The following is a 23,814-nucleotide window of genomic DNA, read 5'->3' on the forward strand; positions in this document are numbered from 1 at the left end:
TCCCTACCCATCCCAGGGCCACAGCCCTAATATTAGTCCTCATTTCTTTATACCCAAATTGCTCCCAACATCTGACTATCTAATCTCTCCCCCTCCAGCCTCTCTCTCTCCCAGTCCATTTTGTCACGTCATTCCCTTGCACAAGGAACAGTGGTTCCTTATTTGTAATTATCCAAATTCCTCTCCCTGGCTGTTAAACCCTATTCCCCTATGTATGCAATCTTAGCATTTACTCCCCCAAATTCATTCAAACACATATTGAATGACTTGAGGCACTGGGGCTGTGACGATGAGCAAGATGTTGCTGTTCTCAATGAGTTTACAGTGTGTGGGAAGAAACAAATGAGCAATAAGCCGATTCCTAAAGCATGTGACAAAGCACAGGCTGCTGGAACTCAGGGGTAACCAGTCAGTAGGTTGACTGCGGGTGGAAAAAAGGAATTTGGGGGCAGAATAAACTACATGTGTAAAAGTATGGGGGCTTGAGAAGTAGGACACATTCAGGTTACTGCAGGTTATTCAACAAGACAAAGCAAAGAACTGGAGGAGAGCGGACTAGCAAGTTTTCGGGATGAATAGGTAGGGCAGGAGTAAGACTTTTAATAATAATAGATATTAATAGAAGCTTAGAATTTATCCTAAAGGCAATGAACAGGATTGGAAGGATTTTCGATAGGGGAGTAATGTTTAATTTTAACATACAGGTTTGGAATTGTTCTGATTCATAAATAAGTCCTAATTAAGGGGCATGTTATGTGTTTTGAAGAGCTTATCAGTACAATACAGAGATCACGTGCTTGTGAACTTGGAAGAGAGGGTAAGAGGAGTGACCAGTATATCTTCAGAAACACCATGTATACCAATGTAGAAAACCATATTTAGCCAGCCTATCAGGGAATACAAAACTAAAACCATTACTAGTATAACCTTCCTTCATTTTGCATAAAACTGTGTATCTGCAAAGAATGAGTGATAAAGAAGCTTGGAGAAGCAAGATAGCTTCCAGTCAGTATAGGACAATCCAAGTGAATTGTGCCTCTTTTCATGAAATGGATTATATTACCTATTAAAATTATATGCATTTAAAAAATTTTGCATAGATTAATACATAAACATGGTATAAAATTCAAACACTATAAGCCAGTGAAAGTAAGCTTCCTCCCATGCTACATAAGAGATATCCCTTGTCCCCTTGTCCCTCCCTAGAAGCAACTACTGTTTAAGTCTATTAAAAAATCTTTCAGAGATGTTCTGTGATATACAAGTGGTATATCATAGAATATGCTCTTTTGCATGTTCATGAACATTAATACACAGAGGTACATAGTACAAAGCACATCATTCTTCATGACAGCATAGAAATTCATTGTATGTCTGTACTATTTTTGTACTTAGCCATTATAGTATTTATAGTCATTTAGGTTATATCATATCCATGTACATATGTCACTTTTGCTCACGTGTATGTACAAGAATAGGATAAACTTTTAGATGTAGAATTTCTCGGTCAAAGTATAGAGAAGTCATTTTTAAAAACTAGTTTTTATATAATAAAAGTAACTCATATATAGTAAAATAATATTTGAATCAGTACAAAAAAATATAATAAAAGTCTTCATTCCACCTCAGACATCCAGCTCCTCTCTCTTCAATTAACCACCATTTATAGATTCTTCCAGAAACTTTTCTGTGCATAAGTAAGTATGTGGTGTGTGTGTGTGTGTGTGTGTGTGTGTGTGTGTGTGTGTGTGTGTTGTTTACATTATACTTGCATTTTAGAAAGAGAAATTCTGTGGTAGGGAGAAATTCTGTTTAGAAGGGAGACTAAGGAGAGGGCAAGATGGACAGGCAGCAAAAGCAATGAGGAGGTTGGCTGTGGCAGCAATCTGGAAAACGAACAAGAGATAAAGGCCTAAACTAAGCAGAAGAAATGGGAATGGAAAAGAAAAAGGAATATTCGAGAGATATTTAGGTGGTAAAGTCAATAGGATTTCCTAAGTATTTGGATATGGAAGATGAGAAAAGAGGGAAGTCCTCATTGATTCCCAGATTTTTTTTTTTTTAATATTTATTTATCTGGCTGCACTGGGTCTTAGTTGTGGCACGTGGTATCTTCGTTGCCGCATGCGGGATATTTTTTTTTAGTTGTGGCATGTAAACACTTACTTGAGGCATGTGGGATCTAGTCCCCTGACCAGGGGGCGAACCCAGCCCCCCTGCATTGGGAGCGCAGAGCCTTAGCCACTGGACCACCAGGGAAGTCCCCATTCCCAGATTTCTGACCTCAGTAACTGGGTGGATGGTGAGTGGCACCATCCACTAAGACAAAGACTTCAGGAGGAAGTATAGATGTTGGGGACAAGATGATGATTTCAGTTTTTGTTTGGAATTTAAAGTGCCTCTGAAACATCTGATCAAAGATTCCTAAAGCCAGTTGGAGAGAGATCTGGGTCGGAGATACAGATCTGAGAGTCACCACATATAATTAATTCATAGTCGAAACCAAGGAAATGGATGAAATAACCCACGGAGAGAATGCAGAGTGAGAAAAGATGAGGGCTGAGGACTGAATCACAACTAAGTGAGAGATGATAGAGAAGGGGAAACCTACAAAGGAACTAGAGAACAGGCAGCCAGAGAATTTGGAAGGAAACCAAGATAGAATTTTGTCCTTTAAACCATGGGAGGAGGAGTTTAAAGAAAGAAAATGGTGAGTGAGGCCAAATGATTGCATAATGATTTGGAGTTGGACAGACCTGGGTGTAAATCCTAGTTTTGCCGCTTACTGACAATGACACCTTGGACACATCACCAGAACTTTATAAGCATTTGCAAAAAGAGATTAACAATATTACTTATCTAATAGAGTTATTGTCCGGATTAAATTAGATAATGTATATAAAGCTATTAGCACAATATCTGGCACATAATAAGCTATCAATAAATGCTGATTAATAAGAAAAATAAGCACAGAAAGAATCCATTCAATTTAAAACTAATGACCCTACTACAGTAATTTCAGAGAAGCCACACAGATATAAATCCAAATGAAATATATAGAAGAGTGTATAAGAGGTGAAGAAAGAGCCAAGGAATTCGGCAATGAAGATAAAATGAGAAAGTAGGGGCTTCCCTGGTGGCGCAGTAGTTAAGAATCCACCTGCCAATGCAGGGGACATGGGTTCGAGCCCTGGTCCGGGAAGATCCCACATGCCACGGATGCAACTAAGCCCGTGTGCCACAACTACTGAGCCTGCTCTCTAGAGCCTGTGAGCCACAACTTCTGAGCCCGCGTGCCACAACTACGGAAGCCTGTGTGCCTAGAGCTCGTGCTCTGCAACAAGAGAAGCCACAACAATGAGAAGCCCGCATGCACAATGAAGAGTAGTTCCCACTCACCGCAACTAGAGAAAGCCTGCGTGCAACAAGAAAGACCCAATGCAGCCCAAAATAAATATAAATAAAATAAATAAATTTATTTTAAAAAAATGAGAAAGTAAGTGTGCCAGAGGGAAACAAGGAATTGAGCATAATGTTCGCCTACACCCACACCCCAGCCTTTTTAAAAAATGGAATGGGGAGTCATATATGTTACTAGCCTTTGGGGAACAACTTAGAGAGGGACAAGTTAAAATACAAGAGATAACTTGGATTGGGAGAATTCATGTTGTTAAAATGGCCATACTACCCAAAGCAATCTACAGATTGAATGTGATCCCTATCAAATTACCCCCGACATTTTTCACAGAACTAAAACAAATAATCCTAAAATTTATATGAAACCATGAAACACCCAGAATTGCCATAGCAATCCTGAAGAAGAAAGAAGCTGGAGGCATACCCCTCCCAGACTTCAGACAAAGAAGTCATCAAAACAGCATGGTACTGGCACAAAAATAGACACTGGATCAATGGAACAGAAAGAGAGCCCAGAAAGAAACCCACATACCCACATTCAATTAATCTTTAACAAAAGGAGGCAAGAATATACAATGGAGAAAAGACAGTCTCTTCAGCAAGTGGCATTGGGAAAGTTGGACAGCCGCATGCAAATCAATGAAGTAAGAACACCCCTCATACCACACACAAAAATAAACCCAAATGGCTTAAAGATTTAAACACAAGACATGGTACCATAAAACTCCTAGAAGAGAACATAGGCAAAACATTCTCTGACATAAATCATACCAAAGTTTTCATAGGCGAATCTCCCAAGGCAACATAAATAAAAGCAAAAATAAACAAATGGTACCTAATCAAACTTACAAGCTTTTGCACAGCAAGGGAAAGCATAAACAAAACGAAAAGAAAACCTATGGACTGGGAGAAAATATTTGCAAATCATGCAACTGACAAGGGCTTTATTTCCCAAATATGCAAACAGCTCATACAACTCAATAACAAAAAAACAAACAACTCAATCGAAAAATGGGCAGAAGACCTAAACAGACATTTCTCCAAAGAAGACATACAGATGAACAACAGGCACATTGGAAGATGCTCAACATCTCTAATTATTGGAGAACTGAAAATCAAAACTGCAGTGAGTACCACCTCACACTGGTCAGAATGGCCATCATTAAAAAGTCCACAAAAACAAATGCTGGAGAGGGTGTGGAGAAAGGGGAATTCTTCTACACTGTTGGTGGGAATTACGTTGCAGCCACTATGGAAAACAGTATGGAGGTTCCTTAAAAAACTAAATATAGAGTTGCCATATCATCCAGCAATCCCACTCCTGGGCATATATCTGGAGAAAACTATAATTTGAAAAGATACATGGACCCCAATGTTCATACCAGCACTATTTACAATAGCCAAAACATGGAAGCAACCTAAATGTTCATTGACAGATGGATAAAAAAGATGTAGTGTACATATACACAATGGAAATAATGCCATTTGCAACAATATGGATGGAACTAGAGATTATCATACTGAGTGAAGTAAGTCAGAAAGAGAAAAACAAATACCGTATGATATCACTTATATGTGGAATCTAAACTATGACACAAATGAACTTACTTATGAAACAGAAAGAGACTCACAGACATAGAAAACAAACTTACGGCTACCAAAGGGGAAAGGCAGGGGGAGGGATAAATTAGGAGTTTGGGATTAGCAGATACACACTACTATGTATAAAAATAAACAACAAGGTCCTAGTGTATAGCACAGGGAACTATATTCAAAATGCTATAATAAACCGTAATGGAAAAGAATATGAAAAAGAATATGTATATATACGTATAACTGAATCACTTTGCTGTACACCAGAAACTAACACAACATTGTAAATCAACTATACTTCAATAAAATAATTTTTTTTTTTAAATACAAGAACCCTATTAAGTGCTCATAGTGTCCCCCTCATACCCTAAAAGCAAAGACTCAAATGGGTCAAGATCACTCTTAGTGGAGTTGTCAGTAGAGAAGCTGCTGCATGGCTCTGGGTTTACCCTACTCTGCAAGTGGGAGTCTCAAAACTCTTCGTGCAGAGCTCTTTGCCGCTGAACCAGGGTTGAGGTGACACACACGTGCCAGCTTAGAAAGAACTCCAGATAGTTTTAAGTGAGGAGAACAAGTCTCAGAATGGTACGTACAGTGTAGTGCCATTTTTTAGAAAACAGTGACAATGGGGACTTCTCTGGTGGTCAAGTGGGTAAGACTCCACGCTCCCAATGCAGGGGACCTGGGTTGGATCCCCGGTGGGGGAACTAGATCCTGCACACGTGCCGCAACTAAGAGTGCATACTGCAACTAAGGAGTCCACTAAGACCCGCACAGCCAAAGTAAATAAATAAATAAATATTTGAAAAGAAAACAATGACAATAAAAGCTATGTCTTACCTTAAAAAAAAATAATACAAGAGACCAGAGGGGATCATGGGTAGGATCAATAAGGGACCACTCCTCGATTCTCCCATTGACTCTTTACTGTCATCACTCCTGCTTAACATCACCACTAGTTTAGCCTTCACGAAACACAAGTTTGCAAATGTCACATCCTCTACCTTTCTGTCCCTGTTCCAAAGTCTTCAAGGAATTCCTAATGTCCAAGGAATATTATTCAAATGCCTTTCCAACATTCAAGGGCCTCCATAATCTTTCTCCAACCTACTTTTACAATGTTCTCTCTTCCTATAGTCTGTAGACTCTTCCCCAGCTGAATTTCTCTCCTAGCTCCTTCAGGGATCTCCCTAACATAGTCTTCACTTACCTCTCACTCTGTCCTACTTTAAGGTCAGCTTAGGTCTCACTCCCTCCAGGAAGTATTTCCTGGAACACTGCACTTTTCAATGACCACCTCTTCCTTTCTAGAACTAAAGTAGAGTTGCAGGCCAGGCCATGAAGTGATTTTTTTGTTTGTTTCATTTGAATCAGCTTAATCATAAATTTTCACATAAAAATCTGAGTTTCTGGCTTCCATTGAAAAATCAGGCATTCCCACCTGGCAAGTCTAGGCTGGAGTTGAATGTAACAGTGGGACCTTTAGCTAGGGCATGCATTCTCAAGTTTTATTCTTTTTTTTTAATAATTTTAAAAATATTTATTTATTTATTTACTTATTTGGCTGTGTCAGGTCTTATTTGCGGCATGCAGGATCTTCATTGCTGCATGCAGGATCTTTTCATTACAGTGCACAGGCTCTTCATTGCGGCGCACGTGCTTCTCTAGTTGTGGCACATAGGCTTCTCTCTAGTTGTGGCGCACAGGCTCCAGAGTTCACGAGCTCAGTAGTTGTAGCACGTGGGCTTAGTTGCCCCGCGGCACGTCAGATCTTAGGTCCCTGACCAGGGATCGAACCCACGTCCCTTGCATTGGAAGGTGGATTCTTAACCACTGGACCACCAGGGAAGTCCTTCGAGTTTTATTCTTATACCTGGCTCATCATTCTCATATACACACGTGCCTGGCTCATGTAAGCATTTGAGTTTGTAATCCCAGGTCTAAACTGTAGCTGGACACTTGATATACAGTACATGGCAGTTATTTATCTTTACGTTTATCATGTCTTCTGGAAAAGTTCCACACGGGCAATTCCACATATTATGCCTATTTGGGATTCCTCACAATGCCTAGCACAGCAACCTAAACATAGAAGAATACTTAGTATAAGATAAATGGGAATGAGAACCTAATCTGCTTTTTCTTAACTAACCCATCACCCAACAGAACTACAGTTACCCCACTTCAAAATTAAATACCAAGGAAAAAATTCTATATAAGGAATTAAGAAAAGCACTGGGAGTGAAGAGGGGAAGGCAGTCCTAGGAAGGTTGATTTCAGTGATACCAGCTCTGGTTTTGCAGCTAGAGCAAGAAGTTTTTAATTTATCCATTGCAGTTAACAGGTATTTGTGACTCCTGTGCAAGGCTCCTTGCTAGGAGACTCTGTTGGTTCCTATTTCCTTACTCATGTCAGACATTTGAGACCCAAAGGCAGGAAGAAAAAGAGGAAGGTTGATGGATAGTGGTGATGGACACTGGGTCAGAGAAGGGACTAGCTACTCATGTGGTAGTTCCCCTCCCATTCTGTTCTCTAATGTGGGAAGTACAAAAAGAGGGCTACTGCCAACTTGTGGAGCCCACAGAGTTGGCTAGAGCTTCAGAGGAGGGACAGGCCAGGATTTGAATCCAGATCATATGGCTCCACAGTCAACATACTATAGCAAGAGAGGAGGATTTAGCATGAAGCTAAAGAAGTTTAACCTTCAGGCCCCTTACTTGCACAAGCCCCCCTTCAAGGCTCTGGGCAAGGCCTTAGCAATATGCTCATGTGGTTATTATAAAATTCCATAAGTAAGATATTTTCATAGCAATGACTAAGATCCTTGTTACTTTTCACTCAGACTCTCTCTCCAATACCTTCCCCTTATTGGACATTTTTGGGATCCTGCTAAGAGGAAGTTGAGTTGGGATACAAATATTTTGGGTTTTATTTATGTGATGTACAGTCACTTTCACTTAGAGTTAAGTTATTGCCAGACATTTAAGTGTAGAAATGGCTTTCAACAATACCCCTGTTACCTGCTATGTAGACTCAGCTGGCATTATGACTCAAAGTTGTAGGGCCAGAGGTCGTATCTTGATATAAGTGGCATGTACATTGTGGAGGAGAGACAAGGTTTGAAATTTATGTAACCAGAAACTAATGTTTGGAAAAATCCTGAGCAGCCCCGTGGAGAGGTCCACATGGTAAGAAACTGAGGTCTATATGAGAGAGCTTGGAAATGGATCCTCTAGCCCCAGTCAAGCCTTCAGATGACTTGTAGAGATGGCCAACAACTTGATTACCATCTCATGAGAGAACCTGAGCGAGAACCACCCAGCTAAACTGCTCCTGAATTCCTGACCCACAGAAACTGTGAGGTGATAAATGTTCATTGTTTTAAGCCAGTAAATTTAGGGATAATTTATTATGTAGCAATAGATGACTAATATATCTAGCAAAAATGATTGTTCTCTCCTGGTCAAGAATATATTAAATAATTCAATATTCTATGAAGTCTTAGTGCTTACATATGTAAGAAACTTGATGGAAGTCTCCCTAAATTTGACAACAAATCTATAATTTTCACCAATTTTACCAATAAGCTGTGAAATAAGAGACTTTTCTAAACTATCATTGATAAAACTATTTTTATTAAAAATTCCAGAGGGAAGACTGATGTATTTTTTATTCTCTTTATAGAAATATTACAAGATTGTCATATGAAGAGGCAGTCAAAAACTATGCAGCTAAATATATAGAAAAGTCTATTATAGAGGATTATAGTTTATTGGTTAAAAAAAAGTATGACTTTTTTGAGTTTGTAATATATATAGTACAAGATTTTTTTTATGTGTAATTTATTGTGATTTCCTTTCCTAGTCTAAGTAAATATTCACTTTTGAATCAATTCTCAATAATTTTGCATTATTTTTCTAGAGGGCTCTACAAAACCTTTGCTCTCACATTGCACATCGTAAAATGTTTTGTCAATTATTTATTGAAGAGGTCTAAAGATTGTTTGAAATTCATTTAGAATCAAGGTGGGGTGTGAATAGGGAAAATCTGGCATTGTGCCCTTGGCCTAGATAATTTATCCCCTTTTAACAAACAAGGGGCAAGCCCACATCCACCCCTGAGAATTCTGTTTGTATATACGGGGTGGGGTGGAGGGATCCCCATGTGGGTTCTCACCTGGACTTCAGAGGATTTCCTAACTAGTTCTCCCTCTTTTTAATAGCCAGAGGCTTTTAACTTCTGCACTCTTCAGTGTCCCTATTACTCCATTATTTTTCTTTTCCCCCTTGGGAGAGACTAATGGAGACAGAAACAGGATTATTTCCATCAAAAAGGAACTGGTGAAATTTACTGCAAAACAGCCTTACCATGGTATGAGAGCTGTTAAAAAGAATATGGTAGGCCTCTAAGCACTGATGACCATTAAAAGATATTCAAGATAAATGGTAAAGTGGAAGAAAAAAAGCAAGTTGCAAAGCAATATGCATAGTTTTAGCCTGTTCTTATCCTGAAATTACTGTATTTCATTCATTCTGAGATGAACATTCTATCAAATTTTAATATCTCTGATCAATGGCCTGTCAGAGTTTAAGTGGCAGTTTTTTCTCTTAGAGGCCTATAAAATAAGATGCACGCTATAATTAATGATACCTTAGATTTGATGAAATATAACTATTGTTAAAGAACAAATCTTGAGCCGAGTAAATTTAAAGATGAAATTGGCTTTATTCAACGTTTCATGAACCAGGCAGCATCCCATCTAACAAATAGAAGGAGGGAGTTGTATAAAATGGAAGATTTTTACAGGCAGAAAGCAGGTGGGACAAGGAAGTTAAAAGTGGATTATTTGGGGGAAATTTACCTTTTCTTAGAGAAAGGTAGGGGGGAATCTTATCAGGCAGATTGCCTCACTAGTGCTGACCAGGAAATTAAAATTTCACTCCTGGGAGAGGCCGAAACTACAGTTTGGTTATGTATTAGGTCTTGGATGCGGCTTGAAAGTCCTAGTCTGGAAAACATTTCAGCTGTTTGGAAAGCCTTCTGTGAAACTGAAAAACCCTAGGTGGTGTGGCACAGACAGAAACTGGTTACCAAGAACCTGCTTGTAGGGCTGGTTGACATGGCAACCAGAGTATTGTTATGTAATACAGGGATTGGTGCTACGATTCTAATGCTGTGGCTTCTCACTTTAAAAGGAGATAGCAGCTCAAGTGTGAAGAGACTCACCCGTCTGGATTGGCTGGGACTCTCTCACTAAGCTGGTAGGTGGGGAAACAAGCCCAAGAGGAAATAAAAGGGGCCTGGAATCCCATCAGCTTTACCATCAAGTGTATCCTTTCTTAGTAGCAGAAATGGATCCTTTATCCAAGTTCAGTTAAATGTTGCCACCTAAGCAAGTTCTGTTGAGCCTTATAACCCAGGGGGGATCTTGGGCTTCTGCTGTATCAGTGCAATATATTTAAGTATATTTGCATACAAAAAAGTTAGAAAGGATACATGTTAAATTAATGAGAGATTATTTCTCAGGAATGAGGTTAACGCAGATTTAAACTTTCTACCTTTACATTTCTCTATTATTACCTTTAAAAAACTCATATGCATTACTTTATAATCGAGGGAAAAAAGGAAAGACATTCAAATGGAAAAATACAGGCTAATATCAATAATGAAGTGGGTAGGCAAGTGATCTTTTTCCTTTTCACGTCTCAATCCTTGTCAACTTCTTAATGAGCATGAATTGTTTTTCCAAAACGAAAATTTGTTTTAAGAAATAAAAGAAACTTCCCTCAAACCCATTTCACTTCTTCAAATAAAAATAAGTGCACAAATCCTTCAACATTGCAAGAAAAAAGTAGTTTATTTCTAAATCAAATTAACACAGGATTTGGACGATTTATTCATTAAGCAAACACTCTGGTAAGAATAAACTGAGCGCCTACTGTCTGGTAGAGACAATTCTCGCGATTTCCTCGCTTATTACGTGAATTTGATTTAAAAAATTTTTTTAAATCAAAGACGGTTTCAAAACACCCGTAACTTTCTAAAACGCGTGCCTTAGAAAGGAAGGGACGCCACCGGTTTATCGCCTCTCCTCTCACGTGACCCTTTCTTACCCGGGGAAGCCATCTTAAGCCGCGCCTCATAGAGGAAACTACATCTCCCAGAATCTTTGCGCTTTGCGTCGTGCTGGCACTTTTAGTGGCCGGGTCTTAGAGCTGAGCCTGTAGCCGGGCGCCATCTTTGACTCTGGCAGTGTTGGGTTTCTGCTGGTGTTGCTGCTGAGAGGACGGCGGGCGGCAGCGGCTAAGAAAGAAGAAAGACGTGGCAGCAAACGGGAGTCGGGGATAGTGTCGACGGTTCGGTAAAGTTTCTGTTCTCTGGTAACTAGACCCGTTTTTTGCTTCCCGGGTGGCTTGGGGCCGGGGAGGTGGGGGAGAGGGCGAGGGGAGTGGCCACGGCCTCCCCTCGCCCCTGGGTCGCGCGGCCTAGCCCGGGAAGTCAGAGCGGGTCCTTCGGCCCCGCGGTAACGACCCCCTCCCCCACCTCCCGGCCGCTGCCGTTGCCGGGGCGGGCTGGGAGCCCCAGGCTCCCGCTCCCATCCACCCCACCCACACCCCACTTCACCCCACCCCACCCCCACGGCGCCTCCTCCTTTTCCCAACGAACCTTCTTCCCCTCCCCCACATCCGGTGTTGGTGAAACTGTAGGAGCCTGGAGCAGCCCCAGGAAGCCGACTTGTTTCCCTACTCCCAGAGGAGAACTGACACTAGATTGCTTTCTTCGGGGGCAACAGTTTCCGTAGTTGAGCGGACCCCCGCTGCCTAAGTCAAATTGAGTGCCAGGAGCTGATTTTACCTACTCTCATTCCTCTCCAGGGTCCCACTACTTGGGAGATTTTCTCAAACTCCACACACAGAAAGCCACCGACCTTATTCCGGTATCCTACACCCCTTCCCTACCTTAATTACACTTCCCACTCCCAGCCCTCAGCATCGGAGTCAAGAGCAACAGGGACACTTCCGTTCTCCTTGTAGGACTGATGAAACCGTAATGAAGAACACCCCCTAAACTCCCATAATCGGTGCGGATTCCTATGGGGAAGGCCCATATTGTTGACATCTTCCAGGCCTTGGTTCTGGACCTTGAGAAGGAGGCTGAACTAGTGATAGCGATGCTTTTTAGGGTAAATGTATGTAGGTATTGGGGGAAGGGGAGGGATCAACCGAGAAGGCATGGAAGTGGTTTAAAGCTAATATTTCAGTTTTTGCTGCTCATATAGAGTCCAACCTAGGAGTTACTCATTTACAGGCTGTAAAGCTTCTCCAGACTAAAAATGTTTGAAAACCAAGCATGGATTAACTCTCCATACGAACAGTAAATTGAAAATTCAGCTTGTGAGTAAAATTAAAAAATTTTACTCCCAAAGCATTTTTTTTAGGTACCCACATTTTTTTTAAATTGTGTTGCTTTTAATTAAGTTGAAAGGCCTCTACTAGAATTTGCTGTTAATGACCAGTATGTGGAGTCTGATTTAGCTTTCCAGAATTGACATTTTGGGTTGTATTGCCAAATCACAGCCCTAAGCGATGAATGTTGAATGATGCACTATGTTTTTGTTTAAATGAAATTTACTGAGAATAATTAACTTCAGAATTAAGGGAAATTGATGTTGCTATCATGAGGCAGCATAAAAAATACATATTTTAAAAACTGAAGACATTTCAAGCAGGTATAGTTCTTGAAGCAGAAAGGACATGAACCTGGGATTTGGAAGACCTGGTTTCTAGCTGCTACTGATCAACTCTATTACTCTGGGAAAGTAGGCCTCAGTTGTTTTTTTCTGTAACATGAGTAAATTGGACTGCTTGAATTCAGAACTCAGAAAGTTGGAAGGGATCTTAAAGCCCTCTGTGAAAGAGTTTGGGAATGTTCTCCATTGCTGTCATTTTTCCTCCAAAAATAACCTGGTTTGGAAGTCATTGGTCCAACGGGAATTTGACTCCCCATAGAAATTGGAGAAAAGGTAATGCAAGTCGAGAGGAACAGCTGTATATCTGTTTGAGGAGTAAACCCACTAAGAGATTCTGGTACGAATTTCAGAGACATAAAAAGAATGAGTGTATGTACCTTAAGTGTACCAGTTTCCTCACTCTCTCCTGGCAGAAGATGTAGCACTTTTAGTGGTGCCGGGATTCTGGGATGTGTTCCTATTACGTCTAATACAGATGAAGATGTGGTAGAGGGAAAAATGGTGGCAGAAGGACTGGATAAAGAGGCAAAATTGCCTGCGAAAAAGAAAAGAAAGAAGGGTTTGCGAATTAAGGGGAAAAGGCGACGAAAGAAACTGATCCTTGCAAAAAAGTTTAGTAAGGATTTGGTATCTGGGAGGCCAGCTGCAGATGCCCCTGCTTTGTTGGCTTCCAGTGCCCCTGAGCAGGATGAAGAAAGTCTTTTTGAGAGCAATATAGAAAAACAGATCTATTTACCTAGTACTAGAGCCAAGACCTCCATTGTGTGGCACTTCTTTCATGTTGACCCCCAGTACACCTGGCGGGCTATTTGTAACCTCTGTGAAAAAAGTGTTAGCAGGGGTAAACCAGGTAGCCATCTTGGGACATCTACTCTTCAGCGACATCTGCAGGCAAGGCATTCACCTCACTGGACCAGGGCCAACAAATTTGGAGTTGCCAGTGGGGAGGAGGATTTTACTTTGGATGTACCTTTATCTCCCTCTTCCGCGGGAAGCAGTGGAAGCTTTGAATATATCCCTACTGATCCATTGGATAATAATGGAATGGGAAAGAAACGTGATAAATCAGTATCTGATGCCCTCAAGGCAGAAAGAGGGAGATTTCTCATCAAAAGTAACATTGTCAAGCATGCCTTAATTCCTGGAACAAGAGCCAAGACATCTGCAGTTTGGAATTTTTTCTATACCGATCCTCAGCACATCTCAAGAGCTGTCTGTAATATATGTAAAAGAAGTGTGAGCCGGGGTAGGCCGGGTTCTCACTTAGGAACTTCGACACTTCAACGACACCTGCAGGCCACACATCCCATCCATTGGGCAGTTGCCAACAAAGACAGTGGTGCAGTTGGAAATGGATTAGATGAAGCTGAGACTGAGAGAAATGATCTCTTGAGTGATACTTTGCCTGGAGAGAAGTCTACAGGCAGCCAGGATGTAACAGCTGAGGACCTTAGTGACTCTGATTCAGATGAACCTCCTGTATTAGAGGTTGAAAATAGAAGATCTGAGAGTCCTATTCCTGTTGCAGAGCAAGACACTCTAATGCATGCACAGGAACAAGAAACAACATATTGTGAAAATTCAACCTCAAGTCAAATAAGTCAAGCAATTATTCAAATGATTGTGGAAGATATGCATCCTTATAACTATTTCTCAACTCCAGCCTTTCAGAGGTTCATGCAGATTGTGGCCCCTGACTATAGGTTACCATCTGAAACTTACTTTTTCACTAAGGCTGTGCCTCAATTATATGATTGGGTCAGAGAAAAAATTTTCTTAACTTTGGAGAATGTTCAAAGCCAAAAGATCCACCTGACTGTGGACATATGGACCCATGACCCATCCACTGACTATTTCATTGTGACTGTACACTGGGTCTCTTTGCAAACTACACCTTCTTCCAGTAATGGCAGGATCCCCAATTTTAGAAAGTGGGCAGTTCTCTGTGTAACAGGTTTGGCCAAAGACTGTTTGATAACCAACATTTTACAAGAATTAAGTGACCAGATTGGTCTGTGGCTTTCTCCTAATTTCCTCATCCCTAGCTTCATCGTTTCTGACAATTCTTCTAATGTAGTACATGCAATCAAAGATGGTGGTTTTACCCACGTGCCATGCTTCCTGCATTGTTTAAATACAGTCATTCAAGACTTTTTCTGTGAGCACAAAAGCATTGAGAACATGTTAGTGGCTGCTAGGAAAACCTGTCATCATTTTAGTCATTCAGTCAAGGCCCGTCAGATACTACAAGAATTCCAAAATGATCACCAACTTCCATGGAAAAATTTGAAGCAGGATGAAGCTGGCCATTGGATTTCTACCTTTTATATGTTAAAATGGCTCTTGGAGCATTGTTACTCAGTTCACCATAGTCTTGGTAGAGCCAGTGGAGTTGTGCTCACCTCCCTTCAGTGGACTCTAATGACGTATGTTTGTGATATTCTTAAACCATTTGAGGAGGCCACCCAGAAAGTGAGTGTGAAGACCACAGGATTGAATCAGGTGCTACCCCTAATCCATCATCTACTCCTTTCCCTGCAGAAACTCAGAGAAGATTTTCAAGTTAGAGGTATTACTCAGGCCCTCAATCTGGTAGACAGTTTATCTCTGAAACTTGAAACTGATACCCTATTAAGTGCCATGCTCAAATCCAAGCCCTGTATCTTGGCTGCTTTGTTAGACCCTTGCTTTAAAAACAGTTTGGAAGACTTTTTCCCTCAAGGTGCTGATTTGGAAACTTATAAGCAGATCCTTGCAGAAGAAGTTTGTAACTATATGGAATCTTCATCAGAGGTCTGCCATATTGCAACTTCAGAAGCTTCTGGTCCCTCAGCCATAGTAGGAGCTGATTCATTTACCTCATCTATAAGAGAAGGCACCTCCAGTTCAGGGTCTGTTGATAGTTCAGCTGCAGATAATGTTGCCATTGGAGGCAAAAGCTTCATGTTTCCTTCTGCTATGGCAGTAGTGGATGAATACTTCAAAGAGAAGTATTCAGAGACCTCGGGAGGTGGTGACCCTTTGATTTACTGGCAGAAGAAGGTGAGCGTATGGCCAGCTTTGACCCAAGTTGCCATTCAGTATCTGAGCTGCCCCATGTGTAGTTGGCAGTCTGAATGTATCTTTACTGCAAATAGCCACTTTCATCCAAAGCAGATCATGAGCCTGGACTTTGACAATATAGAACAGCTGATGTTTCTGAAAATGAACTTGAAAAATGTTAACTATGATTATTCTTCATTGGTTCTGAGCTGGGATCCTGAGAATGAAGTTATTCAAAGCAATGAAAAAGAAATACTATCTTAATTTCTTTTTCCTTTCTCCATTTAAAATGGGCAACTTGTTGCTATGTTACTGTATCCTAATTGCTATAATTGTTGTATACAGTTATACTAATTATTCTTTATGCACAATCTGGGGAAACCTGAAAACACAGAAAGGGCTGAAAATTCCTCAGGGGTAATATAATGTTGACAAAGTAAAGATTAACTTTAAAGATTTCATAGTAGTAACTCAGTGTAGCTGTCACTTGAAATTTTGTTTATACCAATTGAGAGGAAAAAAAGACTTTTTTAATTAAAAAAATATAGTGCAGCATTGAAAGGCCTTAGGCTATTTCTGGCTGGTAGATTGAACTAGTAATTGGTTTTAAGTAAAAATTTCTCTCAACCTGGGAAGTTTGATTGCTCTGAAACCAATGAAATAGAGAAAAAGCATACTAAACTGGTATCTCTCCCCATCACCACCATTTTTCTATTTCTTTAAAAACCCTGATTCATACTTACAGCTTGGCAAAAACAAAGTTCACAAAATTGTTTTATATTTGGGAATTCCTAATTGCCTCCTCATACTGGTCAGCGTTATAATTTCAACTTACTAAGTGTGATAGAGTTGCCCTTTATATTTAAGATTGTGTCTATATAGAGAGGAAACATTAGAAAACAATTAAGAATAAATTACTTTTAGTCTTTGAATTGCCCTTTTTAACTTTTATTGTAAAAACAAAGATTAGCTACTTTTATATAATTTATGGGTAAATGACAAAAAGTTTACAGAATTGAAAAAGATTGAATGGAAATTGGAATGAAAGCCCCATGAGCATACTGTGACAAACCAGTATCCCTTTCCCACAGAATGTTTCTCTGAATTTAAGTGATCTTAAATGTCTTTTAAAAATTATACTGAATGATCCATAATACTGTATTCTTAACTATGAGATTATTTTGGCCTTAATTCTTATTTAAAAATAAGTAGTCAATATTTTCATGTGTTAGGAATCATTGCCTCACTGGTAAAATGAGAGAATTGATCTCAATTGATCTTGTCCCTTTCCACTCTGGAAGTATGTTTCTGTGATTGAGTGGGAGGCCATAAATGATGACTTTTAGTAAAAGTCTATTAAAAGTTTCAGACTGAATAACTAATGTAAGATCCCAATTTTTCCTTTTTTTCATTTTAGATTTGGGGATATTCCCTGCCCAAAAATTTCCTGGAAAATTGACTAGTATTAAGTGTGAGTAAAAGGTGTCCACTTTTTTTTAAGTTTTGATTTTAGTTTTGTCTTGGGTAGTATTTGGCAAGATTTAGCCTAGAAATTATGTAGTATTTATTACGTGAGAATCAAAATTGCTTTGTTACTGGGCTGGTTCAAAATTTAGAACTCATTTCTATGTATCAAAATTGTTTTTTGTTTTTGTTTTTCTTTTTTTTGAAATTCTTAAATGGTAAATGTACCATTGTGAAATGAAATTTCAGCTCCAAAAGTTTACCCTTTTACTAACTGGAGTAAATGGATAATTATAAAGTCTTTAGTTGAAGCCATCACTAGTAAAGAATTTGGAACTAGGCTGCATAAGCAAGCCTTTGCAGGGCCACCATTGAATGTCATGCCAGTGACACTGGTGTTGCTATAACAGAAGGAAAACATCTTCCCTTACTAGATAGAAGCTTTCTGTAATTTTGACAGTGCCAGTTCAGGATGACTATAATGCTGCTCTGCCTTCTACAGCTTGCTGCACCACTCTGTAGTTACTCTATAACTATACATTTCTATCTTTTTTGGTTAAACACTCCCTGAAGGTGATAAAAGATGATGTGATGATATATATACATCCACATTGTGCACATCGATATATGTGTAAGGATTTCCCTTCATCTTTATTTTGTGGGCTGGGCAAAATTTCGTGTAACATATTAATATACTTCATGATACTTTGGTAGAAGAGGAAGTTCACTATTTTTATAATGAACCCAAATTTAAAAGCTTTTGTAGTGTATTTTAAAAGGGAAAACTTACCCAAATGTTTTATTTCTACACATTTGTGTATGTGTGTGTGTGTGTGTATGTGTGTGTATAAGCCAGTTAGTATATATGTATATGTATATTATACATAAAACACTTTATATTTTTACATACAAGTATGTTTTTATTATACAGATAATAAAGATGGGGGAAGGTTTCTGTTTTTTTCTTAATAGGTGAAGAAATCTTGAAGACCAGAAATTGGATCTTATTGAATTTTGGTGTTCTTTTTCTTTTTTCTTTCTCTTTTTTCTTTTTAAATTAATTGTTCGGCTATGGAAGATGGATCTTTTTTTTTTTTAAATAATTCTTTGAATCTCAAGTTCATCTTTATATGAACTCTTTTTTGTTGTTTTTTTGTTGAGGAGATAACTAACCCTAGCTGTCTCCAGTTTGACAAAGGTTGTTTGAATGGACTTAAATCTCTCAGTAGTTGGGAGATGTTTTAAAAACACGCCCTGTGTTTGAATTGTGGCTGAGAGGTTTCCTTGGCAATGTGAGGAGGAAAATTCTTTCTGCCTCATTATTATTAATTCATGGATTGAGTGTTGGTTCGACCTACAGGCGTAATAGATTGGAACTCAGTGAAGACACAGACATCCCTGCTGAGAGCAACCAGCTAATAATGTAAGTGTGGAAATGTGTTCTTGATTAAAGGAGTGAACATTTTTGTAATTTAAGGCATAATTTTCCTGGATCAGTAAGCAAATCAAAAAGATATTGTCAGCACATTTTTTTCTTGTAATTGTTCATGAGTTTTTAGTTTTTTTGATGGAAATATCCCTATCCCCTCTTTTTTTGATAATACATGCACATTATAAAAAAGGTAAAAACAATATAAACAAGGTGGACTCTTCTGTAATTCCACCTCCTCAGAGAAAAGCACTGTTAATAGTTTATCATGGCATAGTTCAGTGTCCATACACATAGCTCTGCCTCACGTTTTTTTAATGACTACATAGTGTTCCTTTATATGGATGGATGTGCCATAATATGATGTATCCCTGATTGATAGACATTTGGGTTTTTGCCATTAAAAACAAAAAAGCCCTGCATCCAAAAACAGCTCTGTACACACATATATGTGAACTATTTCTTTGAACCACTTCTTAGATGCGAATTTGTAGAATTGTTAAAGTTCCCTAAAGAGATTATACCAATTTACTGAATTAATGAAGCCTTTTTGATTTTTAAAAGTTCTTAACACATCCCTTTTAGTGCAGATATTAATCTTTGGCCATGTTGCTGATAAACCTTTTGCTATATGAATGTTTTTCATTTTATGTAGTGAAATCCATCATTTTTATTACGGTTTGTAACTTTGGTGTCATGTTAAGGACAGGTGTTTTTCATCCTGAGCTTATAAAAAGCATGCATTTTTTTTTTCCAGTACTTGGGTGGTTATATATTTTATATTAAAAATGTAATCTGGGCTTCCCTGGTGGCGCAGTGGTTAAGAGTCTGCCTGCCGATGCAGGGGACACGGGTTCGTGCCCCGGTCCGGGAAGATCCCACATGCCGCGGAGCGGCTGGGCCCGTGAGCCATGGCCTCTGAGCCTGCGCGTCCGGAGCCTGTGCTCCGCAACGGGAGAGGCCACAACAGTGAGAAGAGGCCCGCGAACGAAAAAAAAAAATGTAATCTAAGTATTGTAATTATATGACATTGTTTCTCTTCCTCCCATTAAGCATTGTCAAATATTGCTTGCTTTTTTGTTCAGCATAGTTACGAATTTAGAATCTTATATAGTGCTTTTAGTGAGCTAAAGCCTCTTTGCCGTGCATGCTTTTATTCTCTTGGAACCTTTTTGTATGAAGTAGTAATTGTTTTTTTCAAATGGGTAGCTAATTTTTTTGGTTAATTTCAAATGCCACCTTTTCCAGAAATTGCTTGGATTCTGTTAATCTTGTACTCATTTATTTGCCAATATTACATTTAAATGTTATCTTTCACATCTATGATAATATCAGGAAGCGCAAGGCCTCTCATTCTTTTTAAGATTTTCTTTATTTTTCTTAGTTACTGTAGGTTATTTTACAGTCTGTCAAGTTCCAATAAAAATAAAGTATCACTGAGATTTTGAATTGAATTGCATTCAGTGTTATTATCTGAATGATTGTTGCTGGCACATAGGAAATTTATTGATCTTTTAAATATCTTATTTTAAATTTCTTTAGTTGATTGTTAGATTTTATAGTTTGCAAGCATATAATGTGCAGATACTAAATTTTTTGCCTCATCCTTTCTAATCTTTATACTTTTTTTTCCTTATTGCATATACTGGACTCTGGAACAGTGTTGAATGATGGTGCAGACAGCGAGACTTTTTTTTTGCCTTTTTTTTTTTTTTTTTTTTGCCTTGAGCGATTTACCTCTGGTGTTTTACCATGTCTCATGTGTTGATAGTTTCTGATGAATTAGTACATTCATGCTAAGGAGGTTCCTTGTAATTTACAAAGAGTTTTTATTGGGAGTAGATGTTGTGTTGTAGCTTTCTTTTTTGTTAAGCCATTTTAACTTTAAAAAATTATAATTTTCAATCTTTTTTTTCCATCGTTTTTCTGTTTTTGAAATCTTAAGATACCATAGAGTTTCTGTTTTTAGCCCCCCTTTATTCTATTAATGTAATGAATTTCCCAGTATTAAACCATTCTTTGTCTTGGAATAAACCTTCTTTGATCATGTTCTTTTTTTAAAAAAATTTATTTTTGGCTGCATTGGGTCTTTGTTGCTGTGCACGGGCTTCTCATTGCGGTGGCTTCTCTTGCTGCGGAGCATAGGCTCTAGGCGAGCAGGCTTCAGTAGTTGTGGCTCACAGGCTTCAGTAGTTGTGGCTCACAGGCTTTAGAGCACAGGCTCAGTAGTTGTAGCTCATGGGCTTAGTTGCTCCACGGCATGTGGGATCTTCCCGGACTGGTGCACGAACCCATGTCCCCTGCATCGGCAGGTGGACTCTCAACCACTGCGCCACCAGGGAAGCCCCTCTCCTGCCAGTTTTTAAATATTTATTTATTTATTTGGCCACACTGGGTCTTAGTTGCAGCATGTGGGATCTAGTTCCCTGACCAGGGATCGGACTTGGGCCCCCTGCATTGGGAGCGTGGAGTCTTAACCACTGGACCACCAGGGACGTCCCCCTCCCCCCCAGTTTTTAAAGTTACCTTTTGGTGTACCCTAGAAGGCGGAATGCATTCCCTGTGTTTGCGGTCAGAGGAATCTTGGTAGTGGATTGGTGAGGTGCTATTAAAAGGTCCAGTCCTTTGTGGATCAGTGGTGGTCAGGTCAGTTAGGGCAAACTTAAATTTTTTATGTCTGTGTTGCATTATATTAGAAAACTTAATGTTATTCTCAGCATAAAACAAAATAATCAGTAGCCACCTGTAATTCTACTACCATGGCCGTAACTACTGCTAACATTTTGGTCTATGTTCTTCTAGACTTCTTCCTGCTACTCATCTTCACCAGCATTTGGTGGTATGGTTTTGGATTTTAGCTCTTCTAAAAGGAATTTGCAATTCCCTGTGATGTTGAGTATGTTTTCATATGCTTGTTTGTCATCTGTATGTTTTCTTTGGTGAGCTGTCTGTTTCAATCTTTTGTCCACTTCTTCCAGGAGTGTTTATTGAAAAGACTATCCTTTCTCCATTGAAATTGCCTTGCTCCTTTGTCAAAGTTTAGTTGACTGTATTTGTAATCTGTGTTAGTTTCCTAGGACTTCCATTACAAAGTACCACAAACTGGGTGTCTTAAAGCAACAGAAATGTATTATCTCACAGTTATGGAGTCCAGAAGTCTGAAAAGGTGTTGGCAGGGTCATGCTCTCTCTGAAACCTGTAGGGAGATGATCCTTCCTTGCTTCTTCTAGCTTCTGGTGTTTGCTGGCAATCCGTGTCATTCCTTGGCTTATAGATGCATCGGTTTTTGAACATTAGGTTTCTCGGTGGTTTTTCATTGTTAGAAGAAGATGGTGATGAACTTTCTTATACACTATTATTTTGCATATTTGTTGAGTATTAATCTCAGGATAAATTCTAGAAATGGAATCGGAAGTCATAGGGTATGTACATTTTGAACGTATGTTTAGTAACATAACTCTTCTAACCTTGGTTGCTGACTTAAAGCCTGGTTTTTGTCATGGCCTGCTGTTCTTGGATTAAGAATTGTTCGTAGGAAATATGAAGGAATTTGATTCAGCTGATTTCAAATTGTAGATCAATGTTTCTGTTGTTGTTGTTGTTGTTTCTGGCCGCACCTCTCAGCATGGGGAACTTCCCCGATCGACTGCACGCCCTGTGCAGTGGAAGCACAGAGTCTTAACTGCTGGACCACCAGAGAAGTCCCTAGATCAGTGTTTCTGAAACCTGATCTTCTGATATAGGAGTTTGTAGAAACCCCTTCCGAATTCTGGCTTGTGCTCTTGTCATGTATATTTACCTCTCTAGAAGCTTTCTTTCTTGAACCCTTTAGTGCAGGGGACCAGGGTATGGCAGGGACTGAGACGGGAGGGAATATTGGTCATTTTGCGTAAGCACTATTTTATGGGTCAAGCCCTGAGAATTTCTTTTGCTCCGTGTTTGCAATTGGTGTGCAGCTCTTTGTCCATCTTAATTATATTAGCTATTAGCTCTACAGATTTTTCAGGGGTAATTGTTTCACCAATTTTTCTAGTGAGACAGTTTTTCCCACATACTTACAATTATATACTTTTGAAATAACAAAAATGCTTGTGAAAATATTGGAACTTCTGTTAGATGAAAAAAAATCTGGTTTGTCAGAAATGTAGATTTAGCAAATTATCTTGTGTAAAATAATCCAAGTCCCATTAATAATCTAAACTGCAGATCATTTATTGAGTGTGCAGTGCTTACCTAATTTATGCTGAAGCACCATAGAGAGTGCAAAAGAAAGAAGCATAGCTATTCTTAACAGAACTTTTACATTGTAGATGAGAATGTACAACTTTCACATCAGAATAAAATGTGAATCAGTTTTCATAAGGCTCTGTTATAGGCAATATAGACATATTAATACAATTAAAATTTGGTTTTAACAATGTGATCTCATGGGTCAAGGTGATTTGGAGGAGAAAGTTGGAAGAATTTACCTGAGATACTTTCGTTCATTGTCTTCTCATTTTAGGATTATGTTTAAAAGACAATTCCTGTGATTGAGTTGTCTTTTGGAAGACTAAACCCATTTCAAGAGGACTTGGAGCTGGTCCTCGCCTTGAGGAAGCAGTGGCTTGTTTTCAAGAAGCCACTTATCTGAGGATCTACTCAGCATGCCTAATCAAGGAGAAGACTGCTATTTTTTTTTCTATTCTACATGTACTAAAGTAAGAATTGGCATCTCTAAATCATTTCTTTCTATGATTTCCCTAATGAAATTGGATACGATTTTCCCAGTATACCAAGTCGTCTTTATGTTTTGCTCAGCTATTTATTATCTGCTGTCAGTTTTTTAGTAAAGGGTAGGTAGCATTCCTAAGGGAATTCATTCTTCATCATTTTTTTCTCTTCATTTTATGTTCTCCATATTCTCCAAAAATAAAAAGCTTCATAGCATTTAATCATCATTCAGTGTTCTTCTAGCTGTAATTAATCTGTTCAGGGAGCTTTTGGAACTAGGAGCACTTTAACTGTGGCTGGGCAACTTCGCTTTTATTTACTTTGTGTTAAATGAATGGGTGGGTTGTACTGTACTTGTAGAAATTGTCCTGGGTTGAATTTGACTTCTTGCTTCAGATTTCCTGCT

At 39.0% G+C, this 23,814-nt stretch overlaps 2 protein-coding genes across 2 annotated transcripts in view; both read left to right on the forward strand.

The window, feature by feature from the left end:
• The first annotated feature begins 13,123 nt into the window (after positions 1 to 13,123).
• ZBED6 (zinc finger BED-type containing 6) lies at positions 13,124 to 16,066 on the forward strand. The gene has a single exon (XM_007470648.1). It carries the CDS (start codon positions 13,124 to 13,126, stop codon positions 16,064 to 16,066), a length of 2,943 nt encoding a protein of 980 aa, XP_007470710.1.
• A 7,133-nt stretch (positions 16,067 to 23,199) lies between these two features.
• Positions 23,200 to 23,814, forward strand: part of ZC3H11A (zinc finger CCCH-type containing 11A) — a 28,571-nt gene continuing 27,956 nt past the window's right edge. The window contains exon 1 of the mRNA XM_007470649.1: positions 23,200 to 23,395. Coding sequence (XP_007470711.1) covers positions 23,342 to 23,395 — 54 coding nt within the window. The 5' untranslated portion in view covers positions 23,200 to 23,341. The remainder of the gene's footprint in view (positions 23,396 to 23,814) is intronic.

The sequence above is a fragment of the Lipotes vexillifer genome, unplaced genomic scaffold (genome assembly GCF_000442215.2).
Source record: "Lipotes vexillifer unplaced genomic scaffold, Lipotes_vexillifer_v1.1 scaffold1122, whole genome shotgun sequence".
NCBI classification, from domain to species: Eukaryota; Metazoa; Chordata; class Mammalia; order Artiodactyla; family Lipotidae; genus Lipotes; species Lipotes vexillifer.